The sequence below is a fragment of the Mustela putorius genome, unplaced genomic scaffold (genome assembly GCF_011764305.1).
Source record: "Mustela putorius furo isolate JIRA1106 unplaced genomic scaffold, ASM1176430v1.1 tig00000174_pilon_pilon_pilon, whole genome shotgun sequence".
Taxonomy (NCBI): Eukaryota; Metazoa; Chordata; class Mammalia; order Carnivora; family Mustelidae; genus Mustela; species Mustela putorius.
Window position 1 is genome coordinate 35039349 of NW_025421304.1, and position 21056 is coordinate 35060404.

Genomic DNA, 21056 nt, shown 5'->3' on the forward strand with positions numbered 1-21056 from the left:
CATTAAGTGAACTTCAGAGCTCCAAATCAAGGGCTTAAATACTGGGGTCTTCACAGAGAGACTCCAAACCTTCTGGACTTTAAGAAAGAAGAAGAAGAAAGCAGGCGAAGGCCTTAATCCCTTAGTTAACTCTGATTTACTCTGAAAAGGCAAGTGAAGTAGAGAATGTAATAGGAACATTAAAAACAAGAAAAGTCTAACATGAGACACAAGAACAAAGGGCCACCTCATACTGTGGGCAGACTAGGAATCCAAACATTTCGTCAGCAGGAGTCCAGCCAACCTTCACACGCACTTTTATAAAGCTGGCCCCAGGCGCTCCAGGGCAAGATGAGGCTGTGCAGCCTTCTTGCTCTCCGCTACTTCACTGGAGCTGGCAAAGTGGGCACCAGACCTGAACAAGAGCCATGGCAAAGAATGGACTTGTAATTTACATCCTGGTTATCACCTTACTCCTGGACCAGACCACCAGCCACACGTCCAAATTTAAAGCCAAGAAGCACAGTAAACGCCGAGTGAAAGGTAACGGGGCTTTTCAGGCCAGCAAAATTCTAGGCGTGCGCAGTGTGGGGAGAGACTGGGCAATGTTCATTTCCAGACTCCTCCAGCACAACTGCCTCTGCTGATAGCACCATGCTATCATGCAGATATGGCAGTTCATGGGCTGAGTGACCTTTTAATTTTCCGGAACATTTTGATATTTAAAGGAATCACACGTAGATCCTTTTTTTAATAGAAAAAAATGTCTGTATTGTATATCCTTTCTCAAGTGAGCTTAGCCAGGCAGAATGTTCTTCAGAGCAAGTTAACCTGGATAGGTGGATATCTGGTTATTATGAACAACGCATCAAGTAGAATAGACTGACAGTAATTAGAATATACTGCTTCATTTCTAGATACTGTATAACTGTTCAAATATATTTGTAAGATAACTATAATCTTATTAAAAGTATAGTCAAAGTTAGACCATTTTCTCACCAGTTATCACGCAGATATATTTTCATACCCTTGACAATGTAAAGACAGTCTATCCTACACATTTTAAGTTTTTTCATGTCAGAAAGAAATTGAATCTGTTTTTAAATTTAAAGATATGTCATTATGCAAAGTCATATAGCATTCAAAAATATTTTAATGCAAAACTGATTCTCTAAGCAATCCTAAAGTCTGGGTGGCTTGAACTGGGTTAAGAGGCAAAAGAGAAAAAAACAGGGGTTCTTGGGGGGCTAAGTCAGTTAAGTGATCGTCTCTTGATTTCAGCTCAGGTCATGATCTCAGGGTCGTGAGACTGAGCCTTGCGTTGGGCTCTGCACTCAGCGGGAGTCAGCCTGACATTCTCTCTCTCCCTCTGCCTCTCCCCCTGCTCACTCTCTTTTTCTCTCAGGTAAGTAAATCTTTAAAAAAAAAAAATCTTGCAAAGAACAAAGATGAGAGCAATTTATTTGCAATATGCTGGAAGCACAGCATGAAGGAAAAAGCATCAAGGGAGACAAAGAGTGATGTTTTATCTCATCCTCTGAGTCATTTTCATTTTCGTTTCAGCGTATTTCAAGGTCAATATTATGACACTACTTCCTTATCGATTTCACTTCAGTAGTAACAAAACACAGGAAACATACCAACAAAGTGCAAGCCAGACTTGACACACACGGATGGGTGGTGGGTAAAAGGGGGCTTGTCTCAGGGGTTGTGTTTTGGATACTATAAAGTGCCTTGCAAAGGGGGTATTTATTTCTATGATTTCAGTCTGATACCAGGTTTCTTCAGTGGAATCTTTTCCCTTATACGATATTAAACTTTCCTGTTACCTCTTTTAAATGGAAGATTAAAATATCAGGAGTGATAAAGTATACCGGTGAAGATGAGGGCAGGGGAAAGGGGGAAGTAGGAGATACTGTGTGATGATAGGGTGTATTTTTGGTGTCAGCATCTCTTCACTGCTGGGAAGCAGTGGCAAAGCAGTGACCACCCAGCAGGGATGTGGGGAGGGGTGTGAACATGTGGATGTGTGTGTGTGTGTGTGTGTGTGTGTGTGTGCGCTGTGTGTGCGCTGTCTGAGATCATTTGGTTCAGGTCATGTAGCTCTCACCCCACCCCATCCCTAACCACACGCAAGTGCGCACACATGCTTTTCCTTGTTTGCCTTTTAACTGACTGTGCGCACCTCTTCAGCGTCATCCTCCCAAAGGAATTTTTGTGAGTTTTCGCTAGGAAGTCCAAGAAAACAGATTCTACAGCAGCAAGTGAAGCAGTAAGCCTAAACTTACCAAACACCTCTCTCCACTAACACATACAATTTGAAAACATTTTAAGTACCTGGGGATTATACCCAACTTTATGAAATCAAAAGTGAAGGCTGTTTTTTTTTCTCTTTCAAACCTCTTTACAGAACTACCCACTATTACTTATTGGGAAATAACATTCCCAGTTAAAATAACATTCCCAATTAAAACCTTCTATTTTTAGCCAAATAAGGACTGGCTATTAATTTATTTCACCTACCAAATCTTGGATAACTATCAACATAAGGGATGCATAGGTCCTTCTAGAGGATGCATAATATTCCACTACATAGATGGGTCATGATTCATGTCATCTGTTGTCTCCTGGTGAACTTCTTTTTTTTTTTTTTTTTAAGATTTTATTTATTTATTTGACAGACAAAGATCACAAGGAGGCAGAGAGGCAGGCAGAGAGAGCGAGCGGGGAAGCAGGCTCTCCACTGAGCAGGGAACCCGATGCAGGGCTCGATACCAGGACCCTGAGGTCATGACCAGAGCCAAAGGCAGAGGTTTTAACCACTGAGCAACCCAGGTGCCCCTCCTGGTGAACTTCTGTCTGGCTTCCCATCTATTTTGTTTTTGATCCACTGCCTCAGTTAAGATACTCCTCTAGAAAACTGCAGCTTCATTACACTTTCCAACTGTCTCCCAAAATAATAGTGTCAACCTACACTGCTCCCATCGTCAGTATATGGCCATTCCCACACACCTTGACAACTTAACATTGTATCACAGCTTAAGCTCAGTCAACCTCACCAAAAAACAAAATGCCTCTCTTTTAATTTGCATTTCTTTGACTGTTACGAAGGTTGACATTTCTTTGGTTGTTCATGAGGTGGAGGTATATATATATTCCATAGGTTTACTGGTGATTTTCCAGATTAATTCTGCATTTCTACACCGAAACTACTTCTGGAGAAAAACAATAATAAAATGAGAGGGAGTTTGTTGTTGTTGTTTTTGTTTTTGTTCTACTCAAAATGGCAAACAAGGGACTTATTTAACTAAAAAACAAAATTTCCCTGGTATTTAATTCATAGGTCTCAATAAATTATATGTTGCAGAAACAAATAAGATTCAATTTTACATTGAAATAGTTAGTCCCTGTATTCACTGTAGACAAAACACATCTGCATTTGTCACAAAGGTTAGAAGGAGAAGCCAAGTCACCTGGATAATGATTCCCATAATGATCTCCCAGGAGCCTAATATTATTCATGTCTTCATGTTAATTACAACGTTACAGCTTCCCTGTAGAGGCCACATATTTATATGGAATGGAGCAGGAAGCTGAGAGAGAAAGGGGATGACGTTTGTATGGCTGACAACTTGAAACTTGGAAGAAAGTCTTCAGTGGCCTTGGTGAGCCTGGCCTCCAACAGTTGGTGGTTCTGCATTCTGAATGTACCCTTACATTTATTCTGGATTGAATGGTCTCTTTGAGGAAATTCTTGGGGTACTGTATTTCTGAGCTAAGCTACTGGATGCTTTCAGAAATGATGTGTAATATCACATGAAACACAGATGGGGTCCACTCCTGGGAACCCAGAAGGCTTTCCTAACTCAATGTGGAAACACCTGGCTTGCAAAGCTTATGTTTAAGAGGATGTTGAATCAGCATGTGTGGATTTAGGACTATCCTGAAAAATCCAGGATAGAACACAGATTCCCCATATGGCATCTATGTAAGAAGGCAGGTGGTGACAGTTCATACCAAGCTTTAAGCATCTTCTCAGTCCAAGGCCATGTGCTAGGGATCAGGCAGTTACTGTGCAGGAGCAGATCAGAAGGATGTGAAGAGCACAGACTTGGAGTAAGACAGAGTCAAATGCTAATTGCACCTTATTCACTGGCTGGCCTAAAGCAGGTTCATTCCTGTGCCTCTATTTCTTCTGTGAACTGAGGACAGTAATGATGTGTATTTCACAGGAATACTGAAAGAATTAAGCACCTGTACACAGCGTATGATGGTTCTTAGTATTTTTTTGTTATTTATTACAGTTTATTATAATTCTTGCCTCCAAAGAGTTCAAACTGTCTATTTCTAAGATAGACCCCATCAGTCCTAGAATCTTGTTCATTCATTCAACAAGCATTATGAACAGCTATTATGTGCCAAGCATTGTGTTAAGCTTCAGGAGCACCATGGACAGTAAGACACCCAAAATTAAGAAAGTAAAAAGAATTATAGAGAAAAGTGCTCTGAAGAAAAGTAAAGGTTCAAAGAAAAGAGATTCGTCAGACAGATGCTAGTATAGAGATGATAACCAGAAAAGGAGTCCAGAAAAGAGATTTCAGCTCAGTGAGGAGATGGACAAGTGCTGAAGCAAGAGTGTTTGTTCCTGGCAGGAGAAACCCAAAGGAATGGATCCTGAGATGACATACCTTGGTCTAAAATGCTCTGAAAGTCAGTAAGTCTGACACCTGATGGAGGGAGAGTCCCACAGGATGGGGGAGAGGCACAGCAGCCCTCTCTCACAGAAGGATCATCTAGTATTATTACCACAACCAAGCTCTTATGAACCTTCCTGGCCAACTTATTTTCACGCATTAATTCTCATGTACACTTGGCTCAGTTTCAACAAAACCACCCTCACCTTAGATTCTGGGTTCCATAGGTTTAACTTTATTTTTATCTTATCTTAATAATATGCTTTTCATTCCACCTACCCTACCCCACCCTAAAATATCCCCAGAAAAGGATGGAGACCTGAAGACTCAAGTTGAAAAGCTCTGGAGAGAAGTCAATGCCCTGAAGGAAATGCAAGCCCTACAGACAGGTAAGACCTGACTCATCAATGCTTCATCTCAAAAGAGACAGGAAATCATGATTTGCCAGAAATTCAAACCATACCTAGGGTACATGTCAAATTCTAGGTGACAATTTTAAAAGAGACATTGACAACCCAGAGAGGTGTCCAGGAGAAAAGGACTCAAAAGCTGGAAAAAAAAAAAAAAAAAAAAAAAAGGCCTAGGAGACAGCTGTTTGGGGAAATCAGCTTGATTTTCCACTCCCTTCTCCTATATATGGGTAGTATAGAAATATGAACACACATTTCAACAATGCATTTAAAAAAATTTGTCCATAATTCTTCTCTAATATGCAAAGAAACAGAATTTAAGCAAATATTGATTGGCAAAAATAATTAGCATTATTATTAGCATTATTATTATATTATTATTATTATAAATATTAGCATTCATTAGATGTTTACTAAGTGCCTACTGGGACATCTGCTGAGGTTCAACTAAACACAGGATCACAGGACTCACTCTGGCCACATGGTGCACCAGATGCAAATGGAAGGCCACTGGTTAGAACCACAACTTGGCACTCTTTACACAGGGGTAGAGCTCCCAGCAAGCTATGCCCTCTACACCTGTTGTCCAGGAGTGACCCTCCTTGGATCCCAGGGGTAAGGAAAATAGAGCTATACTGAATGGGTTCAAGAACAGTCCTTGCCCACAAGGCTTATACCCAAAGGATCCAATACCTTACATACCAACTCCAAAAGCAAATTTCATGGGTCCTGCAAGAGACCTGTCCAATTATGAGTTACCACTTTCAGGGAAGACTAAAGTTACAGCCTTCCATTAAGGCTTTATAACTCCCAGGCCAGCTATATGTTATCAGTTCAAGATCGTTTTTACCATGAACAATTTTGCCCAGTAATACTGTTGACATATTCCCTTTATCAGCTTTCTAGGAACAGAATTCAGAAGCTAAAGGAAGATCAAATGCCCATGTAGAAGGCAACAGAGTTTTATTAATGCTTTACCCACCATTTGGCACTAAAAATACTCTACAACCATGAACACATTAGTCCTCCAACAACTTATGAGACAGGTGCCATTATGAAGATCCTCATTTTACAGATGAGGAAACTGAGGCACAGAAAAATTAAGTGTTTTCTCCAACAATTACAAACCTAACAAATGTCAGATCCTGGTTCTCCAATACTTTGCCCTAAAACTATCTTTATGTTTGGTTTATCCTGGATAACCTGAACAGAGTTAACAGGGCTGAGTTATTTGGATAACAAAACTACTGTTGCTCTATATGTCAACTCAGACTTTTGTGTGTGTTTGTTTGTTAACTAATTATGAAATACCACCCAGTTCCAAAAGTTCCAAGGAAACAGTACACAATAGAGCTGTGCAAACTAACAAGCATGTGTATATCAGAGCAGCACAAGGCCAGAAAATGGTTTACGGGTGAGACAGACCTGGGTTTGTATAGTTATGGTCTTATATGTTATGTAAGTTATGTTTTTATACATTAAGTCATGGCAAGTAACAACTTCTGTAAGCCTCACTATCCTGATATGGACAGATGGGAGTAATAAAATCTCACTTCATGTGATTGCTGTGATTATTACATGAGTTCATCATCATAAAGTGCTTGGCACAGGGTCTGACACACAAAATCTCCATAAATATTAACTCATCATTATGATGACACATCATTCATTCCACAAATATTAACTGCTATTTTTCAAGTCCAATCCTGGATGTGAACACTCAAAAGGCATCTTATTATATTCAAATTTCACATTTTACAGTCTGTCTCCGAGGCACAAAAGTTCACAGGAAATGCTACCTTGCTTCAGAAGGCTTGAAGCACTTCCATGAAGCCAATGAAGATTGCATCTCCAAGGGAGGAACCTTGGTTATCCCCAGGAACTCCGATGAAATCAATGCCCTCCGAGACTATGGTAAAAGAAGTCTGCCAGGTGTCAATGACTTTTGGTTAGGCATCAATGACATGGTCACAGAGGGAAAGTTTGTTGATGTCCATGGAGTCACCATCTCCTTCCTCAACTGGGACCGTGCACAGCCCAACGGTGGTAAGCGAGAAAACTGTGCCCTGTTCTCCCAGTCAGCTCAGGGCAAATGGAGTGATGAGGTCTGTCGTAGTAGCAAGAGGTACATATGTGAATTTATCATCCCTTAATAGGGCCTTCTCAAAAATGTAAGATCAGTCACGATTTACAGGCTGATGGTTTGCAAGAGTAAGTCAGAATTGTCACATGGGCATCTGTGTCCATGGGAATACAGGAGTCAGCCAGTTTTGTTACCACATTTCCTTGTGATTTTGCCCTCCATGGGGTTTACAAGATCAGAAAATAATGATCTAGGTATGTGCACACTGTTAATATGGCTTCTGCAGAATGGACTATTAAACCCTTCCCACTTTCCCTTGTATAGAAAGGAGGTCTATGTTAAAAACACAACAGTTACCTGGATGATTTTCTCTTGAAAGTTTAGTATATATTTGATTGATGAGAATTCTCTCAATCAGAGACTCTGGGTGTGATTAAATCCAGAAATCTCTCAATCTGATGCCCCATCTGTTCCAATCCAGTCCCAGCACCTTGCTAGCCCATAAACTTTTCTCAGTTGCTGCATCCCCTGGTGGGAGCTGCATCTTCTTGCCACATCAGAACATGGATATCTCAGAAGTGTTCTGATTTCACTTTGTTTTCTTCATGACCCTCTTCCTCCACCATATACTTGCTCTGATTTTGAAAATGCTTTGACAGGTTCTGAAAGGAAATGATAAAGGAGCATATTTGGTCAATTTCTAGTCTCAGAATTACATCATGATTCCTGACTTGAACGGGTAACCTTAAGGCAACTGTATAGCAAAATAAAGTAGGGAAAACATAGGTCTGCTTTTCCCTGGCTTTAGTATCCTACTCCTCCTGGATGAAACTGAGGGTTCATATTATATATGTCAGTTTTCCTTTCTACATTTATATACTTATGTATGTCTAAACAAGCATATATTAAAGTGTATTGAGGCAATCTACCTTTAGAGATTGAACATTGGATGTAAATACTACTATTTTGGAGTCATACATCTATGTAACATTTTACTCTGTCAAATGCTATTTCCATTAAACAGTTTTAGATCATATAAAAGAATTTCATTGCCTAATATGAAATTATAAAGCTTAGGCTTGGGGGAAATGGGCTTTTTATAAGCCAAGAATTCTAAGTATATTTTGCTCTTCAAATAAATGTCATTTTTTCCTTTAAATATTGAATATGTTTTATGAACAATATCTTTCTCTGAAAACTTCAATTACATGTGCTTGGAATTAAGTTTTAGTTTTTTTTTCACTGCACAATAATAAAGCCTGAGTTCTGGTTGATGAGGATGTATTTGGATGTTGATTAGTTATTCAAATTATTTTGGTTTATACCAAACTTGACACAATTTGGGGGAGGAAATACCCTGGATCTGACTAAGCTGGTGATTAAATGTCTTAGGAGAATAATTTTACATGATAATAAAGAATTAAGTCTGGAGGGAAGAGGATAATATTAAAAAGAAAATTGTACCTACAATTGTTTTTGGTGGACCCTGACCAATCCCCTATTCCATCACAGTCAGAATCCCTGCAAAGATTATGACACTAATGAAATTAGTAGACATTAATGGTAGTAAAACCTCAGCATACTCCAGGTACTGTGCCAAATTTTACATAATTCTCATTAATCTCCAGAGCAACCCTGGGAATTAGGCTCTAGATTTATTTCACTTCACAGAAAGAAGAACAAACTGAAAAAAGAGAGATGTGCTAATTTGCCCCACATTACACTCCAGGAAGTAGTGGAATTGTAAACAGAATTCAAAAAGCTGACTCAGATCCTACATCTTTGGCAACCGTGGGGGAACTGTGACGATGTCAAGCCTGTTCAAGTAGGCAATGGAAGTGGACTCTAAACCATTCTCCCAGTTTCTATCATTTGGGGGTAACATTTTGGGCAAGCAGATGACCTGGATAAGGCATTCAGTCTGAGTTTGTTTCAAAAGGGTGAATATAAATCAGTGTTCATACAAGTCAGTATCAGAGTTTGGGCCTCCAGGAGATGGGGCTTATAGCTAGGATGATCCTTCTCCCAAGTACCCCAACCAGAAAAATCAAGAAAAGATTAATTTAAAAGAACAGATGAAGGTTAGTGAGAGGAATTCAAAATGAGTTGAGCATGAGGAAGAGCAAATGGATAGGAGACAGAGCAAGACCAGAAGGAGTGGATTAAGAGATTATCCAGTTTGCTGAGGCCCAAGCTCATGACCTTGATTTTATTATTTGGCCAAAAAATTATCCAAAAGCCATACCTGCAAGATTCAATAATCCAGATTTCCCTTTGGTCTATTTTGCTTGTTGAACACTACTTAGCAAACAACAACTGGTCTTCAGGCGAGATTGATAAATAGATCTTAACTCTCAGGCCAACTTTTCTGTCTCCATGAAAGTTACCAGAGTAGGTAGAGAATGTGGACAAGAATCCTGAAGTCTGGCAGAAAGAGTCCCCTGAGCAAATTAGTAATGTCTCACACAAGCTCACGGTAGGAGGACATCACCATTTGCCAACACTGTCATCCCTAGGGTAGACAGCTTGCTTCCTGAAGATATCAATTATGTTCAAAGCCTGACCTTCAAGGCCCTACAGGCCTTCCAGAAATCTGATTCTTCTCTCTGCATCTCAAACTTATGGTTACAAATCACCTGAGAAACTTCTTAAATTGCAGACCCTGAGGGTCTGTGCTATGCCCCTAGATTCTGTATTTCTAAAAATTTACAGTTGAAAGCGAGAGTACTACATCACACACCACGGTCTGCTGATAAGGGCCTAAAGCTTCAGTTACTTGCCTAGACACAGTCTCTGATGGATTCCTCCAAGTCTGCTTTTCTTTAACTCAAATGTCAAGGGTAAGATCTGCAGTTTATCTGCGTGGAGAACAATCCTGAGAGCAATTTTTCTACCTATGGCAGATACTGCTCTCCATATCATTAAATGAGGTACAAGGTAAAAATCGATTAGTTAAAGGAAATATCAATAAGAGAGTCTCGAATTCATGATGTGAAGGAGGCTTTATTGAAATGATCAATGATTTCTTTCTCTTCCCTAGCATTACTGAATAGCATTTCTTAAACTAAAAATAAAGTTGTGAATTAGTGAAAACTAATCATATCCTCACCAAATAAAGCTCCTGTAATGAATGAAGAAGCCCACAAATTTAGCTAGTTAATGAGCAGCTCATTTAATCTGATGTCAGAAATTCAGAGGGTAGCTACTAACTATGAAGCACTTTCTTCCTTATATTGGAGGGACAGAAAAGAAGGAAGTTATTGTTCCTATACTCAAGGATGTGGCAACAGGGAGCATAGGAGGAGAGCAAAACTATCATTGGAGCACAAGAAGAAAATATGAGTATCTCTACTTACATATGGAAGTTAAGTGGACTATAGGTTATTACTATGCAGATCTACCTAAACTGAACACCACAAAATGGTCAATGATTTAAATAAGTTTTTGCACAGAAATACCAAATTGAATGTATGCTAACAATTAAAAAAAAAACAAACACCAACATACACACACATGAGCAAGCACCGCTGACAATTCTACTCCTAGTGTGACTGGTTCAAAGAAGCATACATAGCCCAAGAAAAACCAATTAGAATCTTTTCCACTGGCTGCCCTCTGACATGGGGGCAATGAAACTGCTGGAAATGTTAAATTGAAACAAGTGAATTTAGGGCTTCTGGCAGAATTCTTCCTTTCCAAATGGATGAAACATGTAGGGTGAAGGAAAGCAAAGATACGCGGTAATGAGAAGTGCTGAGGTGGGGTGGGGGGGGTGAGAAATAAGTGCATACACTTATGTGTTCACACAATGCGGAACTTGCCATTTCTGAAGTCCTGATTTCTACTTCTGTAAATTCTAGGAGCTACTCCAACCCTTCAAGCTACACAAGACAAATTATCCTTTTCATTTGAGTTGGGTTTTTGTTGCCGTATCAGCCAGGATAGGCTAGGTTACGATCTCACAGAGCTTTTATCTACATAAGCAGACATGCAATAAAGAGGCAAAGAAATAAACAAGGTTATTTCTGAAAATGATATCACAAAATGTGGAAAGATCAACACAACAAAATGGTGTAATGACAAAATGAAAACAGTAACAAGAAAATAAAACAGGGAGAAAAAGATGGAGTGACCAGATGGAGCAGTATTAGACATGATGATCAACTCTATTTTTTTTTTATTTTTTAAAGATTTTATTTATTTGACAGAGATCACAATTAGGCAGAGGGGCAGGCAGAGAGAAAGGGGGAAGCAGACTCCCCGCTGAGCAGAGAGCTCGATGCAGGGCTAGATCCAGGACCCTGAGATCATGATCTGAGCTGAAGGCAGAGACTCTAACCCACTGAGCCACCCAGGTGCCCCTGATCAACTCTTTTGGATACAGCTCTCCGTCGAAAGAAAGCCATCTTATAATCAGCAGGGCAAAAATCTAAGAAAGAGAGACCCTGAGAAAAGTGAGATACCCCAAATCATCCAGCAAGCCAGTGACAGGGCAGAGACCAGAATTCAGTTTCCTGTCTCCTAATGCAAAGCATGGAACATGGCAGCACAGTTCAAGGTCCGGTAAGGTCAAATGACTTGTAGTCAAAAGACGCAGACTGTACACATGACAGATGGGACACCAGGTGAGAATAAATTTTGGGGCCCCCACTCCTCATCTATCAGTAGGAATGAGAGATCATTCCAGGACAGTGAGCTGAAATTTGCATACACAATTTATAAGCAAGCACATTCTCTATGGCATCTTTATAGTTTTGTTGTATTATAAAAACAAAACATCTCACCATAGAAAAAATCTGAAGCGTAGAAAAAAAATTTTAGAAATTATCCATCTCAGTCTTTATCATCAATTAATATTTACTAAGCATACACACCCAGCAGTGTCTAATTCTATCAACACCCATGCAGAGTTGTGGAAGGATACTCATTAGCCAATATTACATCCAGCTTTATTTTACTTATAAAAATAACCATTTTCCTAGCTTTTTCAAAACATTATTTCCATGGTTCCATAATATTCCAATGTGTTATTCCTTAAGGACATATATAATTACAATTTTCCAAACATTTTCATGATTAGATTTTCCTTAAACAACTAAATATACATGTTTTAATATTTATTTAAATAAATGGGAATTTTGCTTTTTTCTTTTTCTGTAAGCAATTCTGTGTTTTGTTTTCTTTTCTTTTTGACTTTGGATTTTCAGAGACTTCCAGTGGGATTACTGAATGAAAGGGTGGGAATAACCTTAAACACTTTGCAACTTGGTGCTAAGCTGCTTTCTAAAAGGACTGTACAAACCAAAGAAACAGCAGGCCCTGTAGATGCCACTAACTTTAGAGTCAGTCTGTCCTATGTTTGGACACCAGCATCTGTGTGTTCACTAGTTCTGTGACCTGGGAGAAGTATGTTAACTGGCTAAATCCTTCACCAATCTGTAAATAAGCTGAGGAGGAATGAAACAGTAATTTCAGTGGTTCATAGTATCTGTAATATTTACCCTATAAAATTGTTAGGATTAAAAATAAATAGTTCAAATTCTTTTTGGTAATGTTTAATTTGGCAAATATTCATAAGCATATTGAGCTAACACAAAAACAGTAACAGACAGCGCTTGGAAGAAGCCTCATAGGTAGCCGGTAACAATATACATTGGTGTATTTTTTGGGTTACACAAATGGCATGTTGTGCTAAGAACTGGACCTACCCTAAAGAAAATATAGGAGATCAGCATCAAATAAAAAGTTACCAAGGAACATAATTACAAACCACGACAAACGTAATCTTGAAATACTATAGGGGTACAACGAGGGAGCTTTAAAAGGTCTGAAGAAGTAATATGAAAAGGACAGACTCCAAGGGTGACAAAGCCCCGAGCCCAGTGATGAAGGGGTATACTTAGCTCCATCCACTTTTGGAAGGATTTACGTGTTTGGGTCCTCTGCCTGCTGACACTCCCAGGAGCCCGAGACAGGCTGGAGGGGTGGGGCCCTGCACGGGGCAAGGGAGTGGCTGCTGCAGCGCAGTATCTCCCAAGAGCTGGGGCAGGCTTAGGAAGTAGGCGCGGGACGATGGGCACGGGGATCACGGGGCCCGACGGTGGCACTGAGGCGCTGGCGCTGGACGCTGTGCTGGGCACGCTGCCGGCGGTGCTGCCGCTGTTGGCGGTCTGGGCAGCCGCGGATCAGCTGCGATGGTGGCGCACCCGGGTGGCTGTACGTGGGCGGGGAGCTCGCTCGTCGCTGTCCTCTCCCGCCGGGTGCTGAAGCTGACCGTGCGCGACACCGCGCGCGAGGCCCGCTGCTGGGCCGTCCGCAGCAAATTGCGCTGGATCCCCGAACCGTCCGCTTCCTCAGGCCGCTGGGAGTGGACTTCGACAACCTGGAAGGCTGCTAGCGCAACGGCCAATTTTTCATCAGGGTCGGCGTCTTCCAGGAGCACCTGTTCAGCCTCCTGGAGAGGAAGGAGAAGCGACATGGCTTCTGCCTTCTCCTGGGCACCAAGGTGAGGCGGGGCCTGGGAAAACACATCACCTCTGACTTAGCCTATTTACCCCCAATATCAGCTGACCACAGGGGCCAGGGATAACTCATGGACATGACTGTCTTATCTCGTTGCGTTGTAATGGCAAAGTGAGTCATCAAACCAGCTTTTTGACAGACAACAAGCAACTAGCTTCCTCATCTGTAAAATGCAGGTTAACATTTGAGAATATCTAGGAAGTGCATACTACTACTACCTTATAAGTTTTTGTGACAATTTTAAGGGACAGTGCAGGTAGAAGGGCACTGTACAATCTGTTGCTTATAGGAGGGGCTTAGAAAATGAAAATTATCTTTGGCTGCAAGCTGACATCCAAGGACTAGAGAGAAAAAGGCCCTCATCTTTTCAGAAGCAAATGAACAAAAATCAATTATCATGTGGCTCTGAGAAATTTCCCAACTGCTCAAAAAAACAAGATTAAAATGAAGGAAATTTTCCAACGTGTAGATTTAGCCAACCGCATCAGCCCTAGAGTTTCTTTGAAGAGTGAACACTTATACTTGCTCTTAGCATGGCATCATTTGGGCGAAAAACCCAGGCTGGTGTTTAGCCTTCTAACAGTATGGCTTTTTCACTTACACAAACTTACATGGCATGATAAGCCACGCTTTGTTCCTTAAAGGAATTTTCTGAGTCCCACTGTGGGTTAATTCTAATTTATTTAGTGACTTCTTTCTCTCTGTACATAGATTTTATCTCACAATAATCATATGATGTGGGTTTTTACTGTCATTTTAGCCATGGGGAAATTAAGGCTCAAAGAGATTAAGTAATTTGTTAAGGACATGAAGGTTGGAAGTTGCAGAGTCAGGATTAGAATCCGTATTTGCATGGCTTCAGGGTCAGTGTTCTAATAACCCATGCTGCCACTTGCTTCTGGGGGCATACTACAGATTAAAATTAAAATTAGCATTAACATATGGCTATATTATCTAATTAACCTATTAGTACTCTCAACACGTACTATCATATTTATGTAGATAAGTCTAGAGAGCAGGCTCTCAAGGTCAAATACCCAAAGGAAATCAGGTACCAAGCAGGAATAACTTACAACAGATTAATGTTGTTTACAGCGGTAACTGACAGAACATTCACAGTAATCAAAAACAAAACAGACCCTGGTCACATAAATCATCTCGTTCCCATACGACAAATATTTATTAAGTTTACAACAAAGCAGATATTATTTTAGAGTTTTAGACACACAGCCATTTGCAAACACACAAGACTGAAAAAGAATACATTAAATTGTTAATAAGCTGTTACTTCTGGATGATAGGATTTTATGGGTGAATTTTATTTTCTTCTTTGTGTTTTCCTTATTTTACACACTTTCTAAAATAAACATATATATTACTTTTAAATTGAGAAAAATGTTTTATGAATGTAAGTGGACTTAATGGACCAACTTGTTTTGATATTTTTGTGCTTGTCAAAAAATTTCTACAGTTAAGCCCACAAATTCACTTGGAAGCTTAATATTTCAGTAACCAAGATTTCCACTGATAAAAGTTGCAGCCTACTTTGTAGTAAAAACCAGACATTTTTAAAAAAGATTTTATTTATTTATCAGAGAGAGCGAGCACAGGCAGGCAGAGTGGCAGGCAGAGGCAGAGGGAGAAGCAAGCTCACTGCCGAGCAAGGAGCCCGATGCGGGACTCGATTCCAGGATACTGGGACCATGACTGAGCCAAAGGCAGCTGCCCAACCAACCGAGCCACCCAGGCATCCCAAACACCAGACATTTTAACAGCTAGAGCGCATCTACCAATTCAAAGAAAGGGGGTGGGTGAAGAGAAAGAAAAATAACATGGAGACCAAGTCTTAAGAACTTTTTCACTTGCCAGTAATACAGATCCAGTACCCAGAAACCACCTTTCATCCCAGGTTACAATCTAGGGAGAAGGTTATAACTATGGATACTCAATCTCAGAATTGTGGAGCCCAACCAATCTTCATATGTACGAGTTTTATAGGAAAATTCTGACCAGAAGCAAAATGTCATACCTATACTTCCCTCTTTTCAATTCTCTCAAATATTTTCACCAAGTTACTTCTGCCTAGCAATTTGTATACCACTAAAGAATAAGAGCGCAATCAAGAGATTTAAGTAAAGAACATAGGGATGGAAAACTTAAAAATCCAAGAGTCTTTCCCTGCATCCAAGAACTGTCAAAGAAAATGACCCTATTTACAAGCATCTTCCAAGAAGGACATTCTTGGCAAATAACAACTCTCCAACTTCACTGGATTTCTCCAATTTCCAACAAAGAAGAAATTCTCTTTTATGCTTAATTTACATTCTTTCAGTTATCTTTGAAGCCCCTCTCCCTGTCCACCACAGAATGTTTCTGTTGGCTTTCTGTATTTTAGAATGCTAAGTGTCTATACTGTGTTAGCCTCTTTTGTTGAGAAAGTATATATGAGAATGTGTGCGCATATGTATCTTATGTCGGGTGAGATCTGTATAACACTAAAAATGCAAAAAAGGAAAAGCTTACGCTACTTTTGCTAGTGGGAAAATCAAAGCTGATGGTCAAGTTAAGATTGGTATGTTAGCAATAACCTAATGGTAGCAAAGATTGTGTTGGAGTCGTAAATGTCTCTTTACAAATGTCAAGGGCACAGCCAGACATTTTATAAGCTCCGTGGTTATTTATTCAAGCATGTATGGCTTGGTCAACCGAATGCTTTTGGTATTTGTTGGCAAGTTTCTATGTTAAGAAAATACTTTTTAATCAGATGAACTTTATTGCAGTCAAAGGTCAAACAAGTAATTAAAATTAACAGCAGCCCCAATGCATGAAAAACTACCAACAAACTAAATAAGGAGGTTATCTCAGGTTGGCAGCCCTCTACATAAAAGAGGTCTGACACCAGGCAATAAAACTTACTTAACTGAGCTGCCCAGAAGTAAAAGATTTCTGTGGTTTAGTAGTCGCTGGTTTGCTGGATACAGAATGAATAATCACTCTTGATATTAGATGCAACACAACAAAGTAATTAAGGTTCTGAAATCAGTTAAGACCTATGTACAGGGGCGCCTGGGTGGCTCAGTGGCTTAAACCTCTGTCTTCGGCTCAGGTCATGATCTCAGGGTCCTGGGATCGAGCCCCGCATCGGGCTCTCTGCTCAGCGGGGAGCCTGCTTTCCCGCTCTCTCTCTCTGCCTGCTTGTGATCTCTGTCAAATAAATAAATAAAATTAAGAAAAAAAAAAGACCTATGTACACAGTAAGGTTTCTAACTTCTTAGTTTACTCAAAAACTTGTTTGGTTAACTGGGGCAAGCTGACTTCTACAAGGCTCGTTTTCTCATCTGTAGATCTGTATCTGCCTCTATGGGTCATTGTGAGAACTGAATCAGACAATGTCCATAGGTTCCTTAGCAGATATCTGTAAGTATGCAATGATGTTAGCTATTCTTGTTCTTGTTCCTGTTCTAGTATTCTTATTCTTGTTCTAGTATTCTTGTCTTATGCTAGTATTCTTGTTCTTCGTTGTTTGTGTCATCCACTGTAAGCATATTTTCATAACTGTAGAGACAATGACACCCATACCTCCTACACATACTCTGTGGTGAGTATCTGCTCATTTCGCCAAGGAGGCCAGAATAAAAGCCAGACCCCAGAAGAACATTCTCAGCTCCCCTGTACTGACATGCTCAGATCCCAAATCCTGCATGCTCACCTGCTGTCCCAAGCACTGAAAAAGGGAGTCTTATGTAGAGGGGGAAAAAGTAGGAATTAGTCAACCTGAATTTGAACATGGATTCCGCCAATGACTAATTACCAGATAAAACCAGGCAAACTTCTTAACCTTTCAGATACTCAGTGTCCTCTACTAAAATTAGATCTACCAGTATGGAGCTCAAAGAATTATTATTGACCATTAAATGGAATATGTATATGTGTCAAGTACCATATATAGCACAAGTAGATATTTAGTTAGCACTGGTTAGTTTCCTGACCCTGAGTTATGGGGTAGCCCTGTTCTGAGGTCTCCCTCTCTAAACCATGAACCTCTGGGATGCTTCTATTATAATCCAGTAAGTGAAACATGTGCAGAAGGTAGTAATTTTATTCCCACAAACACAGCATGTGTGATTTTACACAACAGATAATCATGCAATCATAGTGTTAGCCTTAAAGTCTAGGACTTTCTAGGAAAAATCTAGGGCAGAAATATGTTTGGACATATGTCATCCTGGGAAGGCAGACTGAGATTATGGGGATGAAATACTTTTAACTATTAAATCATTTGAGTGGCATTGACAGTTCCTTCTTCATAGCTTCAGTTTCCTTCCCAGAGAAAAGGAAGCCCAACTAGAGTGTTCTTCCCAGATCTTTCAACTCTGAAAATTATGCCATGTTACTCTGAGTTGACCTTCCTGTCAAATACATAGTGTGGGACAAAGGGGAAAGGGAAGGCCCTTCTTTCAGTTCTGACTTCTCTTCCTTACCCTCCTCTGATAATGTTCTCTCTGGTGTAAGAATAGTCCCTGTCTCCCATGCTTAAAGTTAAAAGGAACTTCTAGGGTCTTCCTTGACCACCTACTGAGAATCCTGTAAAGAGGAAAGAGGAAGCACTCCAATGTATTAACAGCAACAAGTGCACCCATGCACTTGTACTTTTTAAAAATACTTCATTTATTTTCTGTTTGACCAAGGATAAATTCTCCAAATTCTCTGAAACTTAGAATTCTGGTGTTTTTTGTTTGTTTGTTTGTTTTTTAACATTTTATTTGAAAGAGAGAGAACATGAGTAGGGGAGAGGGGCAAAGGAAGAAGCAGGCTCCCCACTGAGCAGGGAGCCCAATCCCAGGGTCCTGGAATCATGATCTGAGCAAAAGGCAGATGTTTAACTGACTGAGCCCCCGAGGTGCCCCTAGTCCTCTGGCTTCAAAAAACTCAGTTGTCAAAATCTTTTTTTTTTAAAGATTTTATTTTATTTTATTTCAGAGAGAGATTACAGGTAGGTAGACAGGCAGGCAGAGAGAGAGATAGAGGAGGAAGCAGGCTCCCTGCTGAGCAGAGAGCCCGATGTGGACTCGATCCCAGGACTCTGAGATCATGACCTGAGCCGAAGGCAGCGGCTTAACCCACTGAGCCACCCAGGCGCCCCTCAGTTGTCAAAATCTTAAAAAAAAAAAAAAAATTGTTAGTTGAGGGTATGGACAATTGCAATCTCCGATTGTTGCAATCCAAACAGGATAATAGATGCTTTTAGGAGCCTGACAAAATGAGAATGTTCAATAGATGTTCACTTCCCACTCCTTCTATTTAAGTCTCAAACAGATTGAGGGCCTATTGAGATTAAAGTCACTTTTGTTTTCTGTACACCACATAAGACTCTGCAATAGAGCCTGGTATAATACACTATGGAAATATTTGCATGATAGATTAAAACACCAACAAGTATTTTAAAGCAAGCAAAAACACAATGCCCAAATCTCAGATGAGCAAAAAAGCCCAGAGCCGGGCCACTGGTACATGGTTTAACTGCCAGACGCGCAGTGCTATGACGGATTGCAATTTTCCATTCTGTCATCCACATGACACACCAGAGTTCCAGACTGAGTATCAACCCAAGACTTATTTTCAACAAGACCAGGAAAAATCAAGAAGTGGACACGAGTGACAAAAAAAGAGGGGCAAAGGAGTTTGCTTGTTTTTAAACCAAACACCTTATACTTTGTCAGGGGTTACGGAGTTCATTCTGGGAGGCTTGAGCTCTCCTCCCGTAACACCAATGTGTGAACATATACCAGCCACATGGCACCCAGTTTCAGAGGCCTCATAAGCTCCAGTTTAGAATCCTCTATTTCAATCCACTGAACACCTAAATTTTGTAGCCAGAGATCAGATGTTTGTCAAGCCATTATGGACTCCTGGCAAAACAGGAGCAAATGGGTCAGACTGCCTTGACTGTGGAGGGTCAGCTCTGCCCTCAAAAGCAACTTAAATCTCCCAGAGTACCAGATCTCTGGCTTGGCATGTTGGCAATCAAGGAAAGGTGAGTCCTTACTAAATTGCTCAGAAGACTCCTTGCATTTCACAGATCAACTGCTGGGAAAGAGAGTGTTTACAGGATCCTCTTCTGGAAGTGAGGTGAGCTGAGGAGCCAGGATGGCCATCAAAAACACTCTACCTCTGTAAGCCCAGACCACGAAGAAGCATCCACATTTCTCACTAAGCAGAGTTACTAAGGGGCAGTTTTAACTCCATTTCAGAGTTTATTTCTAAAACTCTGGAGTCTTGAGACCCCAGTGTAAGACTTCCTCCCCAAGACCTTAAACCAAGACACTTCAAAAATCACAAGTTTGATGTTGGGAGCAAGTGTAGCTGAGGATGTAATTCAGGGATGTCTTAATCCATCTGAGCTGCTGAAACAAAAACACCAGAGACTGAGTGGATTATAAAGAGCATAGATGTATTGCTCATAGTTCTGAAGGCTAGAAGTCCAAGATCAGAGTGCCAATATGGTTGGATTGTGGTGAGAGCCTTCTTCCAGAGTGCAAACTGCTGACTTCCTGCTGTAGGCTCATAAAATGGAAGAGGCTAGAGAACTCTGGGGTCTCTTTTATAAGGACACTAATCATGTTCATGAAGGCTCTGCCCTTACGACTCAATTACCTCCCCAAATCCCACCCTCCCAATACCATCACCTTGGAGGTTATGACTTCAACATATGAATTTGGGGGGAGCACATATATTCAGTCCACAGCAAGGGATGTTTTGGATAATTAAAACACTAACTGAATTTCTGCAAACGAGTGAATTTAGTGTGACTATTAAGAGTAAGGAGTCTGGAGTGAGACTGACGGGGCTCAGATGTTACCTCTTGCTATTTACTCACTGCATGACCTATGACAAGCAATAACTGCCTTGTAGTTAATGCTGTGGTATATCCCACATCCTCCTTCTAGGGTGCAGGTACTCAATTCTCCCAGCTGCTCAAAGTGTTTGCTCCTGGTTGCTCCAGGAGTCCCTCCTGATGAACTGCCCTTGAATAGAGGGAGCTGTTTCACCCAAGGTTATGCCTACACTGATAACGAGAGACAAAAACCAGTCCCCTTGACTCAGTTCTGGGCCTTTGCTCTTCCCGCAGGATCAGCTGAGATCTCCGCTGTAACTGTATCCCATCTCACCTACTCTTGCCACACAACACAGCTTCCCTCCCGCCCCCCAGATGTTAATCCTGAGGACACACCCCAATAAACCTGCTGCATGCAAATCTTGTCTCTGAATCTATTTCTCAAGAAACCGGACCTCGAACACTCTAAAAGCCTCATTGTCTGTGTGTCTAAAATGGGCATGGTAACTGTACCTCTATCATTAGGTTCTTTG

The 21056-nt window shown here is 40.6% G+C and overlaps 1 protein-coding gene and 1 long non-coding RNA gene across 2 annotated transcripts in view; one reads left to right on the forward strand and one right to left on the reverse strand.

The window, feature by feature from the left end:
- LOC123390993 overlaps positions 1–21056 on the reverse strand; it is a 72535-nt gene that overhangs the window by 43830 nt on the left and 7649 nt on the right. The gene's annotated exons all lie outside the window — the stretch shown is intronic.
- CLEC3A (C-type lectin domain family 3 member A) lies at positions 305–8446 on the forward strand. Its single transcript, XM_004753954.3, has 3 exons — positions 305–522; positions 4979–5062; positions 6845–8446. Exons 1-3 carry the CDS (start codon positions 408–410, stop codon positions 7234–7236), a joined length of 591 nt encoding a protein of 196 aa, XP_004754011.1. The 5' UTR covers positions 305–407; the 3' UTR covers positions 7237–8446.

What these genes read in the sequence shown, in the direction of transcription:
- CLEC3A (XM_004753954.3), top strand. Translation starts at nt 408, where the DNA reads ATGGCAAAGAATGGACTTGTAATTTACATCCTGGTTATCACCTTACTC. An exon ending in CAGTAAACGCCGAGTGAAAG is followed by an intron (nt 523 to 4,978) that starts GTAACGGGGCTT and finishes AAATATCCCCAG; the next exon opens with AAAAGGATGGAGACCTGAAG. An exon ending in AATGCAAGCCCTACAGACAG is followed by an intron (nt 5,063 to 6,844) that starts GTAAGACCTGAC and finishes CACATTTTACAG; the next exon opens with TCTGTCTCCGAGGCACAAAA.